The 20,492-nt window shown below is 38.1% G+C and overlaps 1 protein-coding gene across 4 annotated transcripts in view; it reads left to right on the plus strand.

Moving 5' to 3' along the window:
• POLR3B (polymerase (RNA) III (DNA directed) polypeptide B) overlaps positions 1–20,492 on the plus strand; it is an 81,322-nt gene that overhangs the window by 44,497 nt on the left and 16,333 nt on the right. For 3 of the 4 annotated variants that reach the window (XR_775493.1, XR_775494.1, XM_010585351.1), the window contains exons 20-24: positions 3,802–4,011; positions 5,869–6,027; positions 7,467–7,584; positions 9,234–9,376; positions 20,323–20,426. Coding sequence is in view for 1 of the 4 variants with exons in the window: in XM_010585351.1 (XP_010583653.1) it covers positions 3,802–4,011; positions 5,869–6,027; positions 7,467–7,584; positions 9,234–9,376; positions 20,323–20,426 (734 nt within the window). In the remaining 3 variants the exon portion in view is untranslated. The remainder of the gene's footprint in view (positions 1–3,801; positions 4,012–5,868; positions 6,028–7,466; positions 7,585–9,233; positions 9,377–20,322; positions 20,427–20,492) is intronic. The other variant, XR_775495.1, reaches the window with a different exon arrangement.

Consider the following 20,492-nt stretch of genomic DNA (forward strand, 5'->3'; position numbering starts at 1 on the left):
TTTGCCTTGTGCTATAACCAGTTGAATGTGTTAAAATTGAGTTGAAAAGACAAATGTGCTTCAAGGAACCAAATGCTGGGGGTTGTTGGTTTTTGACAGTTGTGAAAGGCTTGTTGGTGGGCTGAGAGCTAAAAGTGCTCCCAAATTTTGTATGGCTAGCCTATTGGCAGGGAATCAAAACAAACGTCAAAGCAAAAGCGGCTATTGCTGGTCATCACAGCTGGACCTGGGTGCTTTGTGGCCTGGGCTCAGTTCTGCCACTGCTCTTGGCGGAGCAGCGTTTATGCTCTGTGACACGGTCTCTTTTAGCCAGCCCTTCTCTCCCTGGTAGCAGGCACAGAAGTGCTGAGGCAGAAATGAGCCAGACTGCTTCCCCCAGTTTACCAGTATCTTTTAACTGACTTCTTAATCTTTCTACAGGGAAAAGAATATTTCAAATGCTGAACATCCAGATCACTTAATACATGTACTGTGGCAATCTCTCTGAGCTGAGTTGGAGCCCCCTCCACAAGGTTCAGTGCAGTGTTTAAAAACTGTACTGCCTTCTCTGTTGGTTTGTGCTCATATGAAAGGACAGAATAGTAGAAAATCCATGGTGATATCAGGAGAAATACAGAAGTACAGCAATTCTTTTCTTGGCATGTGCAATAATAGCTTTTGGCTCATATCTTCAGTAGATTAATTTTGATTGTACAGTTTAATGTTACTGTAAGTAATATACCAGAGAATTGGATAAACACTTCATTTAGCTGGCTGTTTGTTCTGGTGAGTTCTCAAAACTTTCTGGATCAGAATAACAATATCCCATTTATGCTAAATATCAATAGATAGCATTTTTATAGTGATTACTTCACACTGAAGAATGATCAAATGATACTTTAAAAGAAAAAAGAACTTGTCAGGAAATGGAAAAAAGGAAAAAATGCACACGTGCACTGAGAAAAACAAGAAAATGATCTTTGTTGTATCCAGGTCAACCTTGTGTGTTTTGCTTTAAACAGGGCTAATTACCAATGAAAAAAATTGGTTCTTGCTGTTGGGATAATTATAAATGTGGGTCATTGTGAGCAGGGTTTGTTATGGTGAACTTTAATTATACTTTACTTTTGCTTGGCTGTTTGGCTGAAGCAAACAAGGGCTCTGTTCTTTCAGAGAGAAAACAGAAATAAAGCTAGTGACTTCCTTCATTTCAACGCCCACACAGAGGTCTCATCCCAACACACCAGTCCTCAGAAGAAGAGAGCTGCTTCTTAATTTTAATAAGCAGATTGTGGTTTAAGGCTGTGGTTTGTTAGACCAGTCTAAAGAAGGCATTATTTGTATAACCATTAAATCGTAGCAATTAGGGCAAATATTGCTGATATATGATATGCTTTTTGGCTAATTTATTTCACTTGTGCTCTTGAATCGTTCTCTAACCAGTTTCTTGCCTGCTAGGATATCCATTGTTGATATATCTGTATATGTTTTCCACTTGATATGATACAGTATTCAAGCTGTATCATATTCTTCACCATTCCTGAAGAATTGCCTGAATACAGTTTATTATGGAGGCTCAAAATCTCAGTAATGTCAGTTGCTGATGGCTCCTGGTCTGATACAAACAGTAACAGTTCCGTTAGGCTCATCTGAACCTCTGATAAAAATGCCAACTTTGAAATATGTGAAGCATCTGAGAGAGAAATAATTTGCATTACCTGAAATAAGTAAAAGTGTCATCTGTAATCCTTGATACATAGGGGACCTAAACAGATTGTTACTGGGCTATAAAGGACAAGTTTAGCTATGATCAGGTGCTCCAGACTTCATCCCATTTTAGCATCCCCAACCAGTGAACCATAGCAGGTACAGCATATAAGCATCTCGGAGGAGAAGAAAATTGCAGGCATTTCAAAAGTGAAAGTTGGTGTGGCTTACTCAGGAGAAGATTTCTCTCAACGACAGGAAAATGCACTTATCCATGAAACGTTAAAGATGAGCTCTACAGCAGACAACCTATCCTGAAAACACACAGATTATTCATTCTAGGTGCAGAGGGAAAAAATGGTCTAAAACTCTTTAAGTTTTTTATTTGGAAGCCTAATACTTAGGCTAAGAAAATATCAGAAGTAACAGGGCCTTCAGATGCTTGGCCTTACGGGCGGTGATGAGGAAGGTCTTCAGTGTTGATGAATCCACGCCCTACCAGCTTGCTACTTACTGGAGACAGAAGATAGTGCTCAGGGATGATTAATTCCCTTCTCCAAGAAACAGACAGAAAAGCAACTGTTCAAAAGCAAGAGACAAGTAAAGCCTGTTAACTCTACCAAATCCTCCTCAATGTTTGAAAATGCTGTGCCCTTTGCTTCAAATCCACTTTCTAGAACCAAGGAAAGTCCAGGCATGTAAGAGCCGGCTATAACTGTTATTTTCAGATAGTATCTGTTGAACTATCTCCCTGTTCTTGTCCTTGGGAAGGGTAGACCTGTGGTGGTTTAGGAGAGAGAGCTTAGTGCCAAGGACAGGATAGGTCTTTGGAAATGCCCATGATGCTGCCTGGTTTTAGATATTTGATTTTCTAGACATTTTATTTAAATGCAGGCATTTGGAAATTGCAAGTAGATGCATCTAAAACGTGAAGTTGGCCTCCTCTAAGGGCAGATTTGTGTTAGCTGTACTATATTCTAGCTGTGTGAAGTCTTCATTATACACTGGCTATTTTAACCTTTCCTTGAAAGCAGCTAGACTCTGAAATTGCAGGAGAAAATGGAAAGTTTTTGAAAGACTTACCTCCTAAGCACAAGTACTGCAGAATATTTAGCACTTAAAACTTTAACTTTTCAGACTATAATTTCTTAATTGCTTAGAGACATAGCATAGTCCTGGTGCAGCAAACTCTAATAACATACGATTGCCTTAACTTTTGTTCTGCTACACAACGGTTTATGTTTCCCTGCTGGGTGTTAATTATTTTTTCCTCAGATTTCAGAAGACACTTTGGCAGTCTGATGGGACAGGGCCAAAAATTTCAGTCTCAAGCTGGGAGGTCTATACAAAGGATTGAATTCTGAACCGTAAATTTAAAATTAATTTCATGTAAAAAGACAAATATATTGTGAGTGAACTTCTACTGTAGTCTTTCTAGCAATGACGCCTCTAATTTCAGAAAGTAAATCAGTCTTGGCTGCTGCTAACTGTATGCTTTGTTCATGCTTTGTGACATTCTAACACAGGCTGCTGTTGAACTAATTATTGCCCAGAAAAGGAAGGAAATATGATGTGGAAGACACAGAGCTTGATCCACAGTTCCTCTTGAACTCAATGGGAGTCTTTCTATTGATCCTCATGAAATTTTGCATTAGGTCTATGGAACACAAGTTCAGCTTTCCAAAAAAAACCCCTATGGCTATTAGAACAATAAAAGCAAACTTCATACTTGCAGTTTTATTCAGTGTCATGATTAAAAAGAAATCTTTTTTGCATTCAGTTATATAGGACCTGACTTTGATTTCTTTTGTTGTTGTTCTTTTTGTCTTGATGCTTAGGTTTTCTGTGTTTAAGAAAAAATAAATAATTCTTTCTGGAAGCTTAAATTAAGAAGCCACTTACATCTTTATTTAAGTATAATAATGTGAAATTGTTTTGGTTCGTTGTCTTATAAGATTTTTTTTTTTTCCCCTTCTTTTCTTGAAGAGTTTCTATTATTAGATGAAATTCCTCAGTTTGTGGTTTTAGTTAATTTGCATTTTGGTAATTTTTTAGCCAGAACATCCTAGGAAACTCACTAATGTTCACACACTTTTGTTTTTCTTTTACACACAGGTACTATTGGATACAATCAAAGAAACAGGATAGATACTCTTATGTATCTTCTAGCCTATCCGCAAAAGCCAATGGTAAAAACAAAAACAATTGAACTGATAGATTTTGAGAAACTGCCTGCTGGACAGAATGCCACAGTTGCTGTGATGAGCTACAGTGGTTATGATATTGAAGATGCTCTTGTCTTGAACAAGGCCTCTTTGGATAGAGGTAAGAACCATCAATTTTTTCCCACTTCTCTAGTGTGTGTTCTAATAAATGTTTTAATAAACTTACTGTGTCGTGGTGTTGTCCTATAATAACTGTTATTGCAGTTATGAACAGTACATCTCTAATTAAGAAATCGAATTCCAAAACTGCTTTGAATGCTTTTGTTTGTTTTCTGCATGAATAGTGATGGTAATTCCATGCTTCCAATAGTGTGGTGAAGTTGCCAACATGTAAATAAACTTCTGCGTATGGATATTATAAGAAAAAATGGCTAACTTTTGACCTCAAATAAGAAAGTGTAAATGGTCCCTTTTTGAAAACATTTAATTTACAAAAAGCGTAACGTATTAGATAATCTGTTCCGTTGGGCTTGCTTTTGAGATGGTTACCTGAACCTTTGTTTGTTACTGTTAGAGGGGTCTCATTATTTTCACCAGTAACAAAAGCAATAGATTAAATTAGACTTCTGAATGTATTTGGGAAAGGAATGGAACGTGTGGCAATTTGTGTCATTGTGAACTTTTGATGCTCTGAGGGAGCAATAGCAGTATTGCCTACTTTCTGAGAGAAAATAATAGTATTGTCTAAAGCAAAATAATTTAGTGTTTATTCAGAGATAAACTAATGACCGACCTCCTTAAAAAAAAAAAAAATTCGGTGCAGTGTATTTTAAGGAAAAGTACATAAGTACCAAATAGAATGTAACCAAGTGAAACCTATGTTTGTGCCAGTCTAGCCTGTCTCGCTCTCTCCATAATTCTTCAGTGCTTTATGTTAATGCTGCTGGGGGTTGGAGGAGAGTTGCCTGAAAACTTAGTCTCTCTTCTTTCTCTTTTCTAAATAAGTTCCCTTGAGAGAAGACATAGTGCAGTGTGATCAAATTGGTTTTAGTTTCGGGTGGCCAAAATCAGATTCTTCCATCCCTTTATTCCCGCCCCCCCCCCACTCCCTTCCTCCTAGTTGCTAGGCAGCAATAATAGTATTCCTAGACATGTATCTTTGGCATTAATGTCTGCCGCATTTAATTTATGCCTCCTTTTCTAAAACAACAACAGGCATGATTTAAAACTGAATGTTTTCTTTTCTGGTAGACTGGTAACATTTACCGGGAGAGCTGTGGTGCTTGTCAGGACTTACTTGACATAATCTAAAGATATAGATGTACTGTATGTGGCTGCAACCATCTTTCAAATGAACTAAAATAACGTAGGATTATTAGAAAGCCTTGCTCTTGGCTGTCTCTAATTCTAATGTGACAAAAGAGTTTAGTATTGTGGCTAGTTGCTGTGCTTGGAGAGAAATTCTGGAGAGGCTACTTTTCTCATCTAAAACCCAAACCAAACCTGTTTTATAATAATATATGCAATTCAGAATTCTTTCAGCTGGGAAAAAAGTGAGTAATGGGGTGATTATATGAAACAGTCAGTACTTTCCTGGTAGGCTAGCTTGTGTCAACCACAAACATGAGTAAAAGTTCAGGTTTCTTAGAACTTCCGAAAGGAAGAGGTGCTGTGCTCATCCTGTTACAGTCTCTTCTCCTATGTTGTATCTCCCTGTGGACCGCCAAAGGTAAGAGAAATGATGCGTGTGCGTGTGTGCAGAGGTATAGAAGGAGATTAGCACAACTTCAGAATTGGACCGTTGTCCAATGTCTAAAAAAAGTAGCATGCATGATCTGATTTTATAAATTGTGAGTTACTAGGTATCCATGTACAATGTTATGCATATTCAAGATAATGAATAATGTAACTAATAAAATGTAGCTCAGGAGGTGGATCAGCATTCTTGTTTTGTTCTGATAATGTGTTATAAAGAATCTTTGAATGCCTAGGAAGATGAGTTTGTGTTACATTTTAGGTTTTGGAAGGTGTCTTGTATACAAGAACGCCAAGTGTACACTGAAGCGTTACACAAACCAGACATTTGATAAAGTTATGGGTCCGATGTTGGATGCAGCTACCCGTAAACCAATCTGGCGCCATGAAATTTTAGATGCTGATGGTATCTGCTCTCCAGGTATGTCAAACTACGTGTTCAGTCATGGAATGCTCATAATCTGAGGTAGAAATTAATGTTCTGTTAATATTTCTTGTGCACCTTGTTTTATACTTAGTGTAATCATGTTTTTTTCCTTGAAGGTGATAGTATTGTATGGAAAATTTAAAAATGTTAGTTTCTGAAAGCAGTGTGGTACCAGTCGTTGAGGATTTTTTTGTGCATGAGAAAAGGAAGCTTTATATTTAAGTAGAAGAGTGAGTCTTTAACAGTGTGTATCTATTGAAGTATTAGAACTTGTATTCTTACATCCCCAAACTGGCAAACTTTTAATACTTAATTTTTTTACTGTTTGTGTCTCATATGTTCTGTCGTTGTTGTTTTTTAAGGATAGATTCCTTACTATTTTGATTTTGTGTCAAAACCTCCTAGCATGCTGTCAGTTAATGCAGTTTTTTGAGGAAGTAAAACCTTGTGTTTTTAACACTTTAGAAATATGTTTGGAGGGCCATAAGAAGCTAAACACAACTACATTTAGTTATGAGGACAGGTGTGTAACTTTCCAATGGAAATAAGTTTGAGAAAGAATCCTTCCATACTGTCATCCTTCAGTTAGGAAACAGCTTAATAGATCTGCTGAGATCTAATAAGAAAGGTGCTGTAGAAGGCACTAAACTTAATTCCATTAGAGCAACACAGTTGGGTCACTTTTGCTCTTTAACACATCACAATGGAGCTTTCAAAGTTAATTAAAAAAAAAGGGCAAGAATCTTCTGAAGTATTAGGATAGATAGCACTATCCTATCTGAGAGATGAGGGCTGTTCTCAGCGTGTAGGTAAATACTCTCTGAAATAGTTCATGTGGACAGAAGAGACATAGGGTGAAGTTCAGTGTAATTTTGTGGAGGAGGTGGGAGGCAGGTACTTGATGTGCACTAGTATCATTGGGCATGCTACTGATCTGGTTTTCTGTGTGAAGAGCAGGATAAGGAAATGGGGGGGAAAATAGCTGATGTGTGAGACCAGAAGCAATAGGAAAAAGTAATTGCAAAGAGAGGCTGAAAGTAGTCTTGCACAAATCATTGTGGGAATAATGCGATGTCCCGAATTTAGGTGTGCATTTCTAAAATTTGTCAGTTACAGTGTTGCTTGTTAATTTTCTCCATACTTACAGCAGATGACTTCAGATACTTTTGTGTATTCTTTAGACCCAGAGTATGTTGAACAGCTATTCCCATAGTGCACCCAGCATGCAAGCTGTTCTGTTTTGGTTTACCAAAAAAAAGCCAGTTTAATGATTCCCTTACCATGCAATATTTAATAAAATAACATGGCATGCTTCCTGGACATGTTCCTTCTGGTTTGTCTTCCAGATTACCTTTTTTTAAAGCTTAAAATGTATTTCTAACATAGGTAGCCAGATAAGTTTTCATGGTGCTTTTTTTTCTTGTTCTTTGTAGGTGAAAAAGTAGAAAATAAGCAAGTCCTTGTGAACAAATCTATGCCAACTGTGACCCAGACACCTCTGGAAGGAAGTAGTGTGCCTCAGCAGCCACAGTACAAAGATGTGCCAGTAACGTATGTTGCATCATAACTTTATAGTTGGGGAAGGTACATGGAGGAAAGGTATCTGAGAAAATATTCAATTCTAGAAAAGTCAAAGGAATAAACTTCCCTCTGCAAAATAGACCTAGTTCCCTAGGTCTTGATTTTTCACAGGATTTTTCAGAGCCTAGCTTATTTTCACAAGTGCCTAGCCAGTTAATCACTAATAAGTTAGATTCTGACACCTAGATTCTGAAAGGCTGGAATTGCAAAGAGAGGGAGGAACCCTCCTGAAGATGTACATATAGAGAGGAATCACTGAGTAGATTCCCAGGAGAAACTGAGGAGAGAGCTAAGACAGTGGTAGAGGGGAGAGGAGTCGCTCATGGATGAAGAGATGGAGAAACAGGAGAAAAGCAGGATGAGTGAGAGGGCAGAGAACATGTGTGTACTTAGTGAGGGGGCACATCTTCTCCATACCAGCTCCCACAGAAAATGGCCAATGCTGACTGGTGCTCAGTCTTCACTTTGCCAGGCAGAAGGCCAGGAGATGGAGACCTTCCTGTCTCAGAGGCTGACAGTCAGCTCATTCTGGCCACTCTAGTTAGACGTCCTTTACCAAGGCACCAGTGAATGGGAAAGGACAGTCAGTAAGAGTTTTTCTGAACTCTTGTCCTTGTCCTGAAAGAACAGGAGAGGGCTTCTGACGTGTGAGGTGAAAATTTTGCATTAAATGTAAAAATAAAGAAAGAGGGAAAGAAAGAATAAAGGGTTTTTCACTGTTTTGTCAGGAATAGCCTTGACAGTTTGGTAAATTAGAGAGCAAGGCAAGCAATTGGTACCCAGATCAGAAAGGCAGAATTAGCTTTGCTGCACTTCTGTGTGTTTCATAACCAATAGAAAGCTCTAGGTTTACTCCTGCAAGATATTAATAGAGAAGTGAGGCAACAGTGTAATTATCAAGAGCAAAGAAGTAATTCTGCCAGATAGAGGCATGGATCCAGTGCTCCCAGTTTAGGTGTCATAGTTTGACCATCTCAGCTCCTACATAAGGTATTAAAATCTCCTCTACCCTTATTCTGCAATACATATGAAAAAGCTGATACCAGAATAATTTCCTTCCTGCTCTGTCATGCCTATCTTTTTCCTCTCCTTCCATAATCCCTGCATCTTGGACTCTAGAGTTCATCTCTGTATGTGCCTCATACTATGTTCTGCCCTTGGTTCATTTCCACACCTGCACCTGATGCATAGTTTCAGTCGGGATATTATGCCTTAATTTTGTTCTTAAGTACTCATGGTATATGCCTTAAACTCCCTTCTTCAACTATAACTCTCTATTTGGCTTTTGTTTGTTTAACTGAAGATCCAGAAATTTGCACTATACTAGGAAGCTTTTTTCCATGAAGAAGAGCCCACGTGACAAAAAATACACCTTGTTCTTTAAAAGTTCAGCTTAATTCTCCCTTTTTTTCCTATTGTATCTCTTAAGCCTTTTCTTTTCCAGAAACATACCGTACTTTGGAACTTTTTATATATATAATCTTTGCTCCATTGGCCTCCCATATATAAGTTCCGTGAAGACTATAGTTTGGCCAGAAGCTTACCAATACACAGATACTTGTTTGTAACTTATGTTTGGTTCATAGATGTAAAACTCATGTTTTGTCTTCTTGTACTAGCTACAAAGGTGCGACTGATTCTTATATTGAAAAAGTAATGATTTCATCAAATGCAGAGGATGCTTTCTTGATAAAAATGTTGTTGAGGCAAACTAGACGTCCAGAAATTGGTGATAAATTTAGCAGTCGTCATGGGCAGAAAGGTAAGCTACACATTTGATAAAAATAAACACAGGCTGGGTATGCCTACTATACATACATAGTATCATCATGCATGTTTCCATTGATTGGTTCAGATCTTTTATGAATGCAGTGGTAGAAGACCATATCTCTTTTTTTGGTTAACTTCACCTAATTTAGCAATGATGTTTCTGGAACTGAGGAGAGGAACTGGCAAACACAACTCTCTGTTGACTTATGAATCTGGAAAATACTATAGTTGCCCATTTTAAGCAAGAACAGGGTTTTGAGATTTGGTTGGGGTTTTTTTCCAAGTGTGAATTTGGTTTTAGGTGACAGGTTTGTCAGTGGGTTATCAAGAGAGAGATTGGAGGAAAGAGTGAAAGGGCCTATTCTGAATGGACAGAAAAGACCAGGGACGGAATGGGATGTCTGCAAGTCATCTCTGCAGACATATTGCTCTAAATACAAGACTGCAGATAGACAGCTCAAAGCCATGGTGTAAAAGGGAAGCAAATAGGAATGCAACTAGGAGTACACCAGCAGAGTCTGGAAAGAAGGGGAAAATGTTTTTGAGAATACACCTGGGACATGATCTGGGGCACCTCTAGATCTTCAAATCGAGAATTGAAAATGGGTACCTACTAGGAAGCTGTGTGGTGGCAAGTAGCTCTCTAGTGTTAATGTTAATAGTAAGATGAAAATCAGGAGCCTGTTTCCATATCTGTTGAAAAAAGCAGTGGACTCCCTTTGACCTTAATGGCAAAAAAACGTGACTCAGACCATCCTCTCTGAATCTCAAAAGGCTGGGAGGTGTGGGAGGGGTGTTAAGAAAGAAGTGACTGAAAACAGTCTGACTGTAACTGACTTAAAATCATGGTTTGGTTCCATTGGTCTCAATGTGGGATAAGTTTTGACACGTTTTCATCTCTCTGTACACTTGGAAAATCTAGATTATTAGTACTTTCAGCATGACCTCCTGCCTTACTCTATGTGCTGTGCTAAACCTACTACCTGAATGTTGTAATCTTGTTATATTTTTACGTCTTATTTTGGTTTGAGAACATTGCTCGGTCTCTTGTCAGATGTGGTGGGGAGGCAAAGAAGTTGCTGTTATCAAATCCTTTCCATTGCAGCACATACACTCCTTTCCTGTTACTGGGCAAATGTGATACATCTTAATAACTACTGAAGCAAAAAAATTCTTACTCCATTGCTTTGATTTCTGAGGAACTGGAACCGAGCATCGAGTGTAAAGCACACCAGCCTATTATATCTGTAACACAAGTATCCACTACGTCTGTGTGGAGGGCAGAGGGAGGGAACTGAGGAAATAACAGAGGACGCTGTTTAGATTTGAAACACTAATACTTAAAACTAGTTGTAGTCAGTGAACTTTGCAGTAGTACATCAAATTACAATACTAGCTAAAGGATGTCCTGCAAACAAACTGGCCTTTTGTGAGCAGTGTTCTCTTTGTCAGAAGACACGTGGAAGAGAGAGTGCTTTTTGTTAGGAGTAGCTCCCTGAAAGCGTCCATTTCAACATTTTGTGATGTGGTCCCACTCTACTCGTAGCATAATGTTGGGTTTGACCTTGGAGAAGAACCAGAGAACTCTGTGGGCAGATATGCCCTGGAGTCAGTCAGCAGGGAGCTGGTACTTACACAACATCCACATGTAGATCTGAGCCAGTGAAAAGAGATGAAACTGCAACAAATGTCACCAGCACACATCAGTATCCAGCTCTAGAGCTCTCTTAAATGAAGTTTAAACAGAATCATCTCCAGTGTATTCAGTGCCTGTGTGATTGGAAGAGGTATGAAGAGCAGTTGCTTACAGGTGGACCCCAGGCACAAGTACGAAGTCATTTTTATAATGCTCCATACCACTGTTTACTTCTTTACTGACATGTGTAGCCTGAAGTCAAACTTGAGGTCCTTTGTGACCTTCTGGGGCTATGGAAGTACATAAGCATCAGTGGCAATGAGGTGGCCTTGCATAACTGAAGTAAAAGACTGCATCCCCTGTTGTGACATGCAGAGCTAACCACAGTAATCCTCATTTCTGTAGCCTCCAGGTTTGGTGATCAGGACATCTACCTAGAGCAAACCTATCAATCAATAGAGGTGAAATGGGTGCAAGAGGCAGTACTTGATCATAATGTCAGCTGTTATCAGATGTTGCCTCAAGTTCCTGTGTGTTTTCTATGGACTACAGTCAATGCAGGCTTTCTCAGTACATCCAGCTCTCCAAGATCACCCTTATTTCCACAGTGTCTTTCCATAGACCCATAAAATTGGTTCTTGAAACTCTGTATTCTAAAGAAATCCCTCCATTGTTTCTGCTGTCATTAATAGAAACTCTTCTGATAAGCATTGAAATATTTTTCCTGATTGTATTTTCAAGATGGCTTTTGATCTAAAAATAGAAAGCAATTCTCACCGAGTCCCCAAGTAATTTGGAAACCAGTACCTGTTGAAGGCTTCAAAAAAGTAAAGAAGCAACAGTACATTCTTGACTTTCTTTTAAAATCCAGTCTAGTTCTTGCACTACAGCCATAGGATAGTTCTGGTAAGTGAGGGGAAAGATCTTTAGCTTCAGAGGCAAAGAGAAAGAGTTGAGCAGTTGGAACGGTTCAACTGCCCTATTCCTTCCTTTGCTCCAGGAAGATTCTCCTTCAGGAAGATTTTGTGTAGAGTCTCTTTCAAATAATTTTTTAATCTCATACACCATGAAGATGTGCAGTACTTTTAAGCCTATGACCACTTGTAGAGCAAAGTCCATTTCTTAATGTATTTTGAGTATAGAATAAGTAGTCCTTTCTCCTTATAAGTGGCATGTGGCATTTTAGCTGCAAATAACTATGTAACAATACAATCAGTACTGTGCAGGACAAATTTTCTTAACCAGAATTAAAAAAAAAAAAAGCCTACAAATTATATTAAACAAGATGCTCAGGCATTTGCATGAAAAATTTAAGCAGGTAAGATTTTTCTCCTAGTTTGGGCTATTGATGTGCACCTGTTGAAATAGTTAGTTGAACAGGATTTAAATGGAACTGATTTTTCATACCTCTCCAAAAATCAAGAAAAGTGTGCTCCACAAATCTCGGACCATCAGAGGAGAAAAGGTGGAAGTGGAAGAATGACAGAAGGAAACAGGATTGTGTCAGGCAGGCTGCAGTATGGCTTTAGGGAGCAGAGGGCCTTCAAGACCACTAAATGCACATAAGGCATCTCAGTCTAGAGCGAGCTCATTTAAGAGGTCTTGAAGGACGGACATCTCATGAGTACTTTTGCTAGTCATCACCCCCTGATACTCATGGTCAAATGCAGAAACAGCTAATATGCACTGTTTTGGAATCTGGTGGTATTTTCTGTAATATCCCAAAAGCCATAGAAAGCTAGTAACATTTTTTTTTCCAAAATAAAATACCTGTGGAAATCCCATGGTAATGAAAAACAACATCCTAAATGCTCTACGGAACTTTGAGGGTATCCATAATTATGCCTGGCGTTGCATCAGGTTATAATGACGGATCCCCCATGTATCTGTGCTTTGGAGCTGTAATAATAATAAGCTGAAACCATCAATTATTCAGAATAGCAAATGTCCCTTTCAGCTTGGTTCTGGAGATAGGAGTGGGAATGCTGCAACAGTTGTGTTAACAGAGTTTGCAGGCATGTGCTTGTTAGCTGTCCAGTACATCAGTCTGTAGTCATCTCTTGTGATCAGGGGAGTGATCATATTCTAAATTATTACATTCTACTAGGATACATAGCCTTCCTGGTAGTAAACCTCTCAGTTCACTGGCTTGTAGTACATCATGGGAAAAGATGTTACAATAAATGGGAGAAAGGAGAAATGTGCTTAGTGGAGGGGATATATGTATTGGATACCAAGAAAAAAAATACTGACAAGAACAGTGCAGTTCACTGTTTTGCAGCTTCAGTATACAGCAAAGAACCAGATACTGATGGTAATGTTAGATTACAGGCCATGATAGCACTGGAGAAAATGCACGAAAAGGAAAGGGAAAGTCTCCTTTGCTAGCTTGTTTAAAAATACAGCTAGTGTCATCCTTCTCTGACATCAAATTGGGGGAGGATCAGTCATAACAGAGGAATATAGACAATTGTGAAACAGAAATCATAATACTAACAGTTTAGTGTTTTCCATTGAGAGAATTTTTAATTAGCCCTGAATTTGTTCTCTTATCTTCGTCTGAATGCAGGCAATTGCCACTTCAAGTTTAATTTGTGAGTGTTAGCTTTAAGCCCATCATAGGGCCATTTAAACTGATGATGAGCTTAAACTAACAAGTACCTTAATTCAGTGAGAAGGAGAGAAAGCATATTTCTCTCTGTATTATCAATCTTTTCTATGAAATATTTTTATTTTCTAGAAGGAGTGCATGAAGATGAGATTTGATTTTGCGGAATTGTAGTAGTAGTTTTAAAGTAATTAAATATGTGCAAAGTAAGAGATTGCACAAACACATTTCTCAAGTTTTTTTCATAGGCTTTTTCCTATATTCCAAATTGATTTGTATTTCAAAGCTATACTTCGTCACTGGAGCAGAAGGAGGCAGAGTAAGAGAATTGGAAAGTGTCTGGGATACGACAGATTAAATGTCACAAACCAGCTGTAGCCTTTTGTTACAGAAGAGCCTTTTGGTAAATATGTAGGTAGATTTTGTAGGCCTCTGTAACAATATAGATCTATGCCACTGCCTCTGTATTTGCTACCATCTTTGAGTCCTCTCACATGTCAACACGGTATTGGCAAGGGTCACCGCTTCTGGCCTGTCCACCACACCCTCTTTTCATGCAAGTCCGTGTTTTAAGTACACTTCTTCCAAACTGCTTGTAAAAGCTAGCCTTTCCTTCAAGACGTGTCAACAAAGAAGTATATGGGGAGAAGAAAAAAAACAAATGAGGCCCTCGTGTTCTGAAATGCAAATATTTTGCTCTATTTCAATATGCATCTTCAAACTGGTCATTGCAGTAATATCTTTGGGAATGGGACTGTCCCTTTAGTCTATAAAGCCCTTAAGCTTCTGTTTACAAATAAACATCTACCTTCCAGGGAGGATTTACGCTGAGCTATAGGACTTTGCTTTAACTATATTGCATCATATATTTTCCAGAAGGATAAAGAAATTTTTTTGGTTAATTATTTTGCTTTTTTAATCTTGCATTCTTCAAGCAAAGTCACTTTTCAAAGCACAGAAGGCTAAAGGATTGTTAAGCTAAAGAAGCCTCATCTGAGTTCCATACAAACTAAATTATTATATTTCCAGATTTCCTCTTGCTTTGCTACAAGTCACAATGAGAAAAAAGTTGGGCTCCTTTGATGTGAAAAAAAGCAATATATCACTTCTCTGAAAGAACATTTCTCAGTCTCTCATGTGAAAAAGGATTAACACCTCCAACAAAGGTCCTGTAGATCACAGAACTAAGCAGCAATACTGAACAGTATTCCTGAGGAGTGGAAAAACTGTATTTAAGCAAGAGATTGTTTGAACTGGCAAACAGAAGCTTTTTAATAGCTGAAGATCTAAGATAAAGGATTAAACCTTTCTGAAGTATCTGCACTTAAACAACTCCAAAGACAAGGAAGCGAGTTTAAATTCATGAAAGATGGTCTTTGTTTTCCTAAATGAACCATGTTCTTTAGTGTCAAAACAAAATCCATTGACAGCATTGTCAACTACATAAACTTCATGACAATACCGCCTATCTACCAAAGTCTGACCTTGCTTACTTTTAAAAATTTTTACTAGTTTGAGCATCTGCCTTCTGCTTGCCTAACTTCATAGTTGAGAACAACTTCTCTTTCTCCTTTTAATGGGCACTTGTACAGTACGTATAAGCAGAACATGTAAAGTAAGATGTTAATTTTAAATGGCTACTTGTGTCATTTTCCCCCATGTTACAAGTCAGACTTAGTACTTTATCTCTAATAAAACATCAGTGGGTTTATAGGAATTAAATGGTTGAAGTGGCATTAAAAAGAATTTGCTGTTATCGACTGCAGGAATGTGGGCTGATAGTAGTTATTAGGCATCAGGAAAGGTAGGAATTTCTTACTTTATTTTTATCTTCAGAAGTTGAATATAAGAGAATGAGATGTCAGAATGCCATTAAAACTTCTCATACCATTTTTTTTCTATTTATTTTTAACAAAACCACTGCTTAGCTTGCTGACTTAAGAAGAAAATTACAGCATTTTTTATCTCAAGCAGCAAACAGGTAACCTTCTGACCTTTTCAGTAAATCCTCAACTGAACCTCTGAAATTAGGGTGATTTAGCATTTTATGGCACAGAATAAAAATCTCTAATTCTGTTTCCAAATAGTGTATCCTGAACACACATTTTATTAAGCTCTTGACTCATTCAGCCATGTGTATTTTGTAAAGTTCCTATGGTTATTGTTTTACAATAGCTGCTTCCAGAAGCATTGTAAGGGTTTCAATTAATCAGCTCTTTGTGTGCTTCAGACTATGCAAATTTATCACATCAGACCATTCAGCAGCTCATGGGAAAGCAGTGTACAAACTGTATTGTCTTCTAGCACCTCCTCTCATTTAGAGTGATGTTTTTAATAAGAAAACTAATCAAGTTTACTTATGCATTATTTATCTGTTAATTTTAATTCTGTTCTTTACCTCTTATGTCAAATGGGATGTAGCAAGTGATATGATAGATCAGTGAATGATTCAATATTGAACAAAGCTTATGTGATGCAGCACTTTTTTTCTTCTGGACTTGTTTTATGCTTAGTTAGCCAACACAGTATGTAATTAGAGAGTTTTGAAGCAGATGTACATTTTTGTTTAACCTTACTAATTTTTGCACGTCTCTTTGTCACTTGTCCACAATATACAGCGCTGCGTTACAGCTACAACTCCTCTTAATTATGTGACGTAGTCTTATGTCTCAGGAGTATTTGCAAATTCTGGCAAATCTGGTAAATCTAAACCAGACGCCTTTCAAGTTAGTTCTAGCTCTTTTACCACCATATCATTAGAATAAGTAAACAAGCACATTTAGTAATGCGCTTCTTTTTATCTTGCTGATAGAAACTGGTATTACTGCTGCTTCTATTCACTTAGTCTCCTTTGCTCTCTAATGTCCCTCCTGCTGGTAGTAATTAGTTTTCTATATTAGGTTGTTTTGACTTATTTGATGATTTTTTTTCATTTGGCGTGTGTGTGTATAGAAGGCATCTTATCGTAGCCGGTGAAAAACTTTCCCATACTGTTGTGTTTCGTCCCTGCCCCCTCCCTGCCGCCCCCCTTCCCCCTCTCTGCTGAACTGCTGTTTTACCAAGTCTGTGTATGTTCATGTTTGTCAGCAAACTGTAAAAGCAACCACATAAAAGGTATCAAATCTGGAAACCTGAATTTCTCCTGATTAGAAAAAGCAGCTCTTAAAGGACAAAAGTATGGGGGTGAGGGGATCTTTATGCTCTGTCAGGGCCTTGTGGAGGTACATGGGTGTTGAGATGCTGTTGGGATTGATGCAGATAGTGTGTGTGAGGATGGGGGCTATCATGCATAGTCAGAGGGCTGTCATTTATTGGCTGGCATACAATAGCATTGAAAAACACTGCCTATGGCTGTTTTATACTTGCATGTTAAGCCACTGTAGATGTCTGATTTAAGTTTATTCAGATTTAAACTGTTATCCTTGCAGCAAACTGCTGTGCTTAGTAATCTACTTTTTTTTTTGAGAGAGAGATATCTTAGAAGAATTTGCTAGCATTTTGACTAATTTTCATCTAAGCTGATATGAAATTGATATACAAAGTTTTTTTCTAGAATTCAATTTGGTTTTCAATTGAAAAGAAATTAGGTGTAGCATGCTACCGGATCCTTTTTTGCTCAAACATACAAACCGCTTGTTAGTCCATACATTAAAAAAAAATAATAATTTTTTTTTTTTTTTTGTCTGGAAAAATAATTGCAGCCTTTTCTGGTGGTTAATGTTTGATTCTGGTCCTAGATGAGAACTTCAGAGTGTATAGATGAGAGCAGATTCAGCCCCATCACAGTGTAGCATTTAGTCTGAAATTGTACTGCTAAATTTCAGATGCAGCATATAAAAATTGTGAGGGGAAGAGAAATGAATGAAACCAAATTATTTTGTATGTCCTGTGTGAACGTTGGCAAACAATTTTCATGTTATGTCTAACTCAGCAACGATTAGGAAATCTTAATAACCTGTAGTAAAAGCCACAGAGCAAAGTTACCTACTAGTTTGACTCTGTCCTATTTATGAATATTGGATGGGGAGTAGTTGAGCAGCTCAGTTGTGAAATGCAGTTTATACTTGGACAGGGCAACGTTTGGAACTTGAGGCTGTCTTAAATCCAGCCTCTTCTTTTCCTTTACTGTTTATTAACCAGTTGCAAGTGATAACTGCACTTATATGGATTAATTCACTTGATCACTTTTTCGCAGCTGCTCGGGAATGCAGAACTGCTAGGCTTGCCTTTTACTGCCCTGCTGCAAACCCTGGCTCAGCATTCAAGGCTGAAAAAGAGTAGCAAATTCAGGAGCTTACAGTGCAGACCTGCAAGGATTAGTCTCTGAAGAGCTTCTGAAGGCAAGTGACTGCAAAATGAAATAATTTACATTTTTAAATGAATTGCAGTTACTTGCTTTTAGAAGTAGCATTGTATATAGGAAAGATTTCTTTGAGCTTTTTAAACAGTTTTTTATGAGAAGGAGTGAACTTCCATAAAACATAGGGGAGGAATAAGCTTCTCTGTCCTGTTCTCTAAATACACATGGGCATGCTATAGATCTGTTATAAACTCAGTGACTTCTTAAAATACAGAAGCTTAGAATTGAGGTTTTATAGCTTTCTTTTTTCTTTTTTTTTTCTTTTTCCCTTCTGCAAAATAGAAACTTTATAAATGGCCTAGTTAGCTTCACATTGCTGGATTCTGTCTAAATATTTTGTTTTTAACTTCTAAGCTCATTATGCTGTCTTTGTGTTAACTTGTATTAAAATCTGTCAGCTATGACTGGTCTCATAACCACAGTCAGCGGACCAGAATAAGTTAATTATTTACTTGTGTCACTAGTGCTCTTCATCTAATGAAATGCACAGCTGTGTTAGATCTGCAGTTGGGTGTGTAGGTCCCATTGTTATACAAGTCAGCGGAGGGTAGAAGCCGCTATGATGGAGAGCCCTCAGTTCTTTCTGCTGTTCTGCCTTTCTGTGTCGATTTCATGGATCTTTTATCATTCACTTTCACACAAAACAAACAACACAGTGGCTGTCTGCTATGGGAACCAGCTTGGCATATAAAAGGTTTTCAGAGCCTAAAGTAATTTTAAGTTAGCTAAGATTTAATTTTTGGCTTACAGGTGCCATGAAGTCCAGATGCAACCTAATACTTTCTTAGAAGTAAATGCGAATAAGGCAAAATGTGTGTGTCATAATACATATATAATGAAGTATTTATGTATGCAATTTTAGGATAAAAAAAAGCTGTGTGCACAAGAGATAGCGGGTTGGGTTTTTTTAATTTTCAGCAAATTATTGCTGCTTGGTGGGGAGGGGTAGGAGGATATTATTGATTTATCATAATAAAACAATGAAAATTAGTTTCAATAGGTTTAAAAACTATATATGACAACCCCCCCCCGCCCCTGGCCCCAGACACTCCAATCACTCCAATCCTTTTTTTTTTTTTTTTTTTTCTGCTCCCTTCCCCCATACTTACCATCCTCATTCTATTAGCTACTGTCCCATACACCTATCCCTGTCTTGCTTGGACAGTGGAAGAGGAGCTCCCTCCTGAGCAGACGCCAATATCCCCCTGTGAACTGGCTGGTCGGGGGATGCCTTTTTAGGGATGTAACCAGCACCCTCAGTCTTCCAGGAGCCCCCTCCGCTCCAGGACTGTTCCCAAAGCGTGCTCTGGCAGTTGCAGCAGGCTGATTGCAAATAGCTTGCAGACTTTTTCAGCTCTAACGGCTTCTGGAAGAAATTGTCCAACTGAAACAGTAGCTTTGGTTCAAAGGAGTATGGGCTTAAGCAGCTGCATTTTAGCACCTGAATTTTAATGTTAGATCTCGTGGTCATTTATAGCTGCAGTATTTTGATCTGCAGAATTCACTGTAGAAACAGTTGTAAGGGTTGGAAGGAAAATTTTGGGATGTATGATAGACTATTTTAAATGAGTTATCATGTTTCAGTTTAATCTTTCCTAAATAGTTTTAGAGTTTGGCGGTTTAGTTTGTTTTACATCCAGTACTGATGGAGACTGAAAAAAGCTTCCAGAACTTTTAAAGGTACCATTTGTGTTCATGGACTGACAAAATACAAGGAGTCTGGGGAGTGGATTATACTTTGTAATTCACTGAAAGCATTCTTTGCTCAGCAAATGAATGCTACCTGAAAAAATCTTTGGTTTCGGTTCTTTTTTTTTATTTTGCCCTACTTACCTCCTCTCAGTCCCTGTCGAAGTCCTGACTTGATTTGTTTTCATTCACAGTATTTAGCAAAGATACATATGATAAACAAATTTTGAATCGATAATAATTTTGCATGTCCAAAGAGATACTGTAAGAGGCCTGATTTCTTCATTTTTTTGCAGGAAATTATAGCATCAGCTTTAAAAACTAGGTCTCCCTTGAGATGTTCTGGTCTGACTGGTCAGAAGTTTTTGGTTGCCTCTGAAAACTGTATCTAAAGCTTTCTTCCCTAATTTGCTAACTCACAAATCACTGGGAGCATTATGTAAGGGTATGCTAATTTTGCCAGTCCTGTCACAAGGGCTCTCTTCTAGGCTGCAGGTTGTGAGCACTGGTCATGGTAATGAATCTGGGTAAAAAGTGATCCATGAGAAAGAGAGGAGGAGGAAAACACTAAAGAAAATCTGGTGATGAGCGTCAGCCCTGCTGGTGGTTTGCTGTTTCTGAATTGAAATGTTTTCTCTTCTGCAGGGGTGTGTGGACTGATTGTTCCTCAGGAAGACATGCCATTTTGCGATACAGGAATCTGTCCAGATATCATAATGAACCCTCATGGCTTCCCATCGCGTATGACGGTTAGTGGTTGTGTTACGATTAAAGACACAGTGTCCCCCAATAGGGAAAGTGAAGTAAATTAGCCA

Source organism: Haliaeetus leucocephalus, unplaced genomic scaffold (assembly GCF_000737465.1).
Source record: "Haliaeetus leucocephalus isolate CR32 unplaced genomic scaffold, Haliaeetus_leucocephalus-4.0 Scaffold101, whole genome shotgun sequence".
Taxonomy (NCBI): Eukaryota; Metazoa; Chordata; class Aves; order Accipitriformes; family Accipitridae; genus Haliaeetus; species Haliaeetus leucocephalus.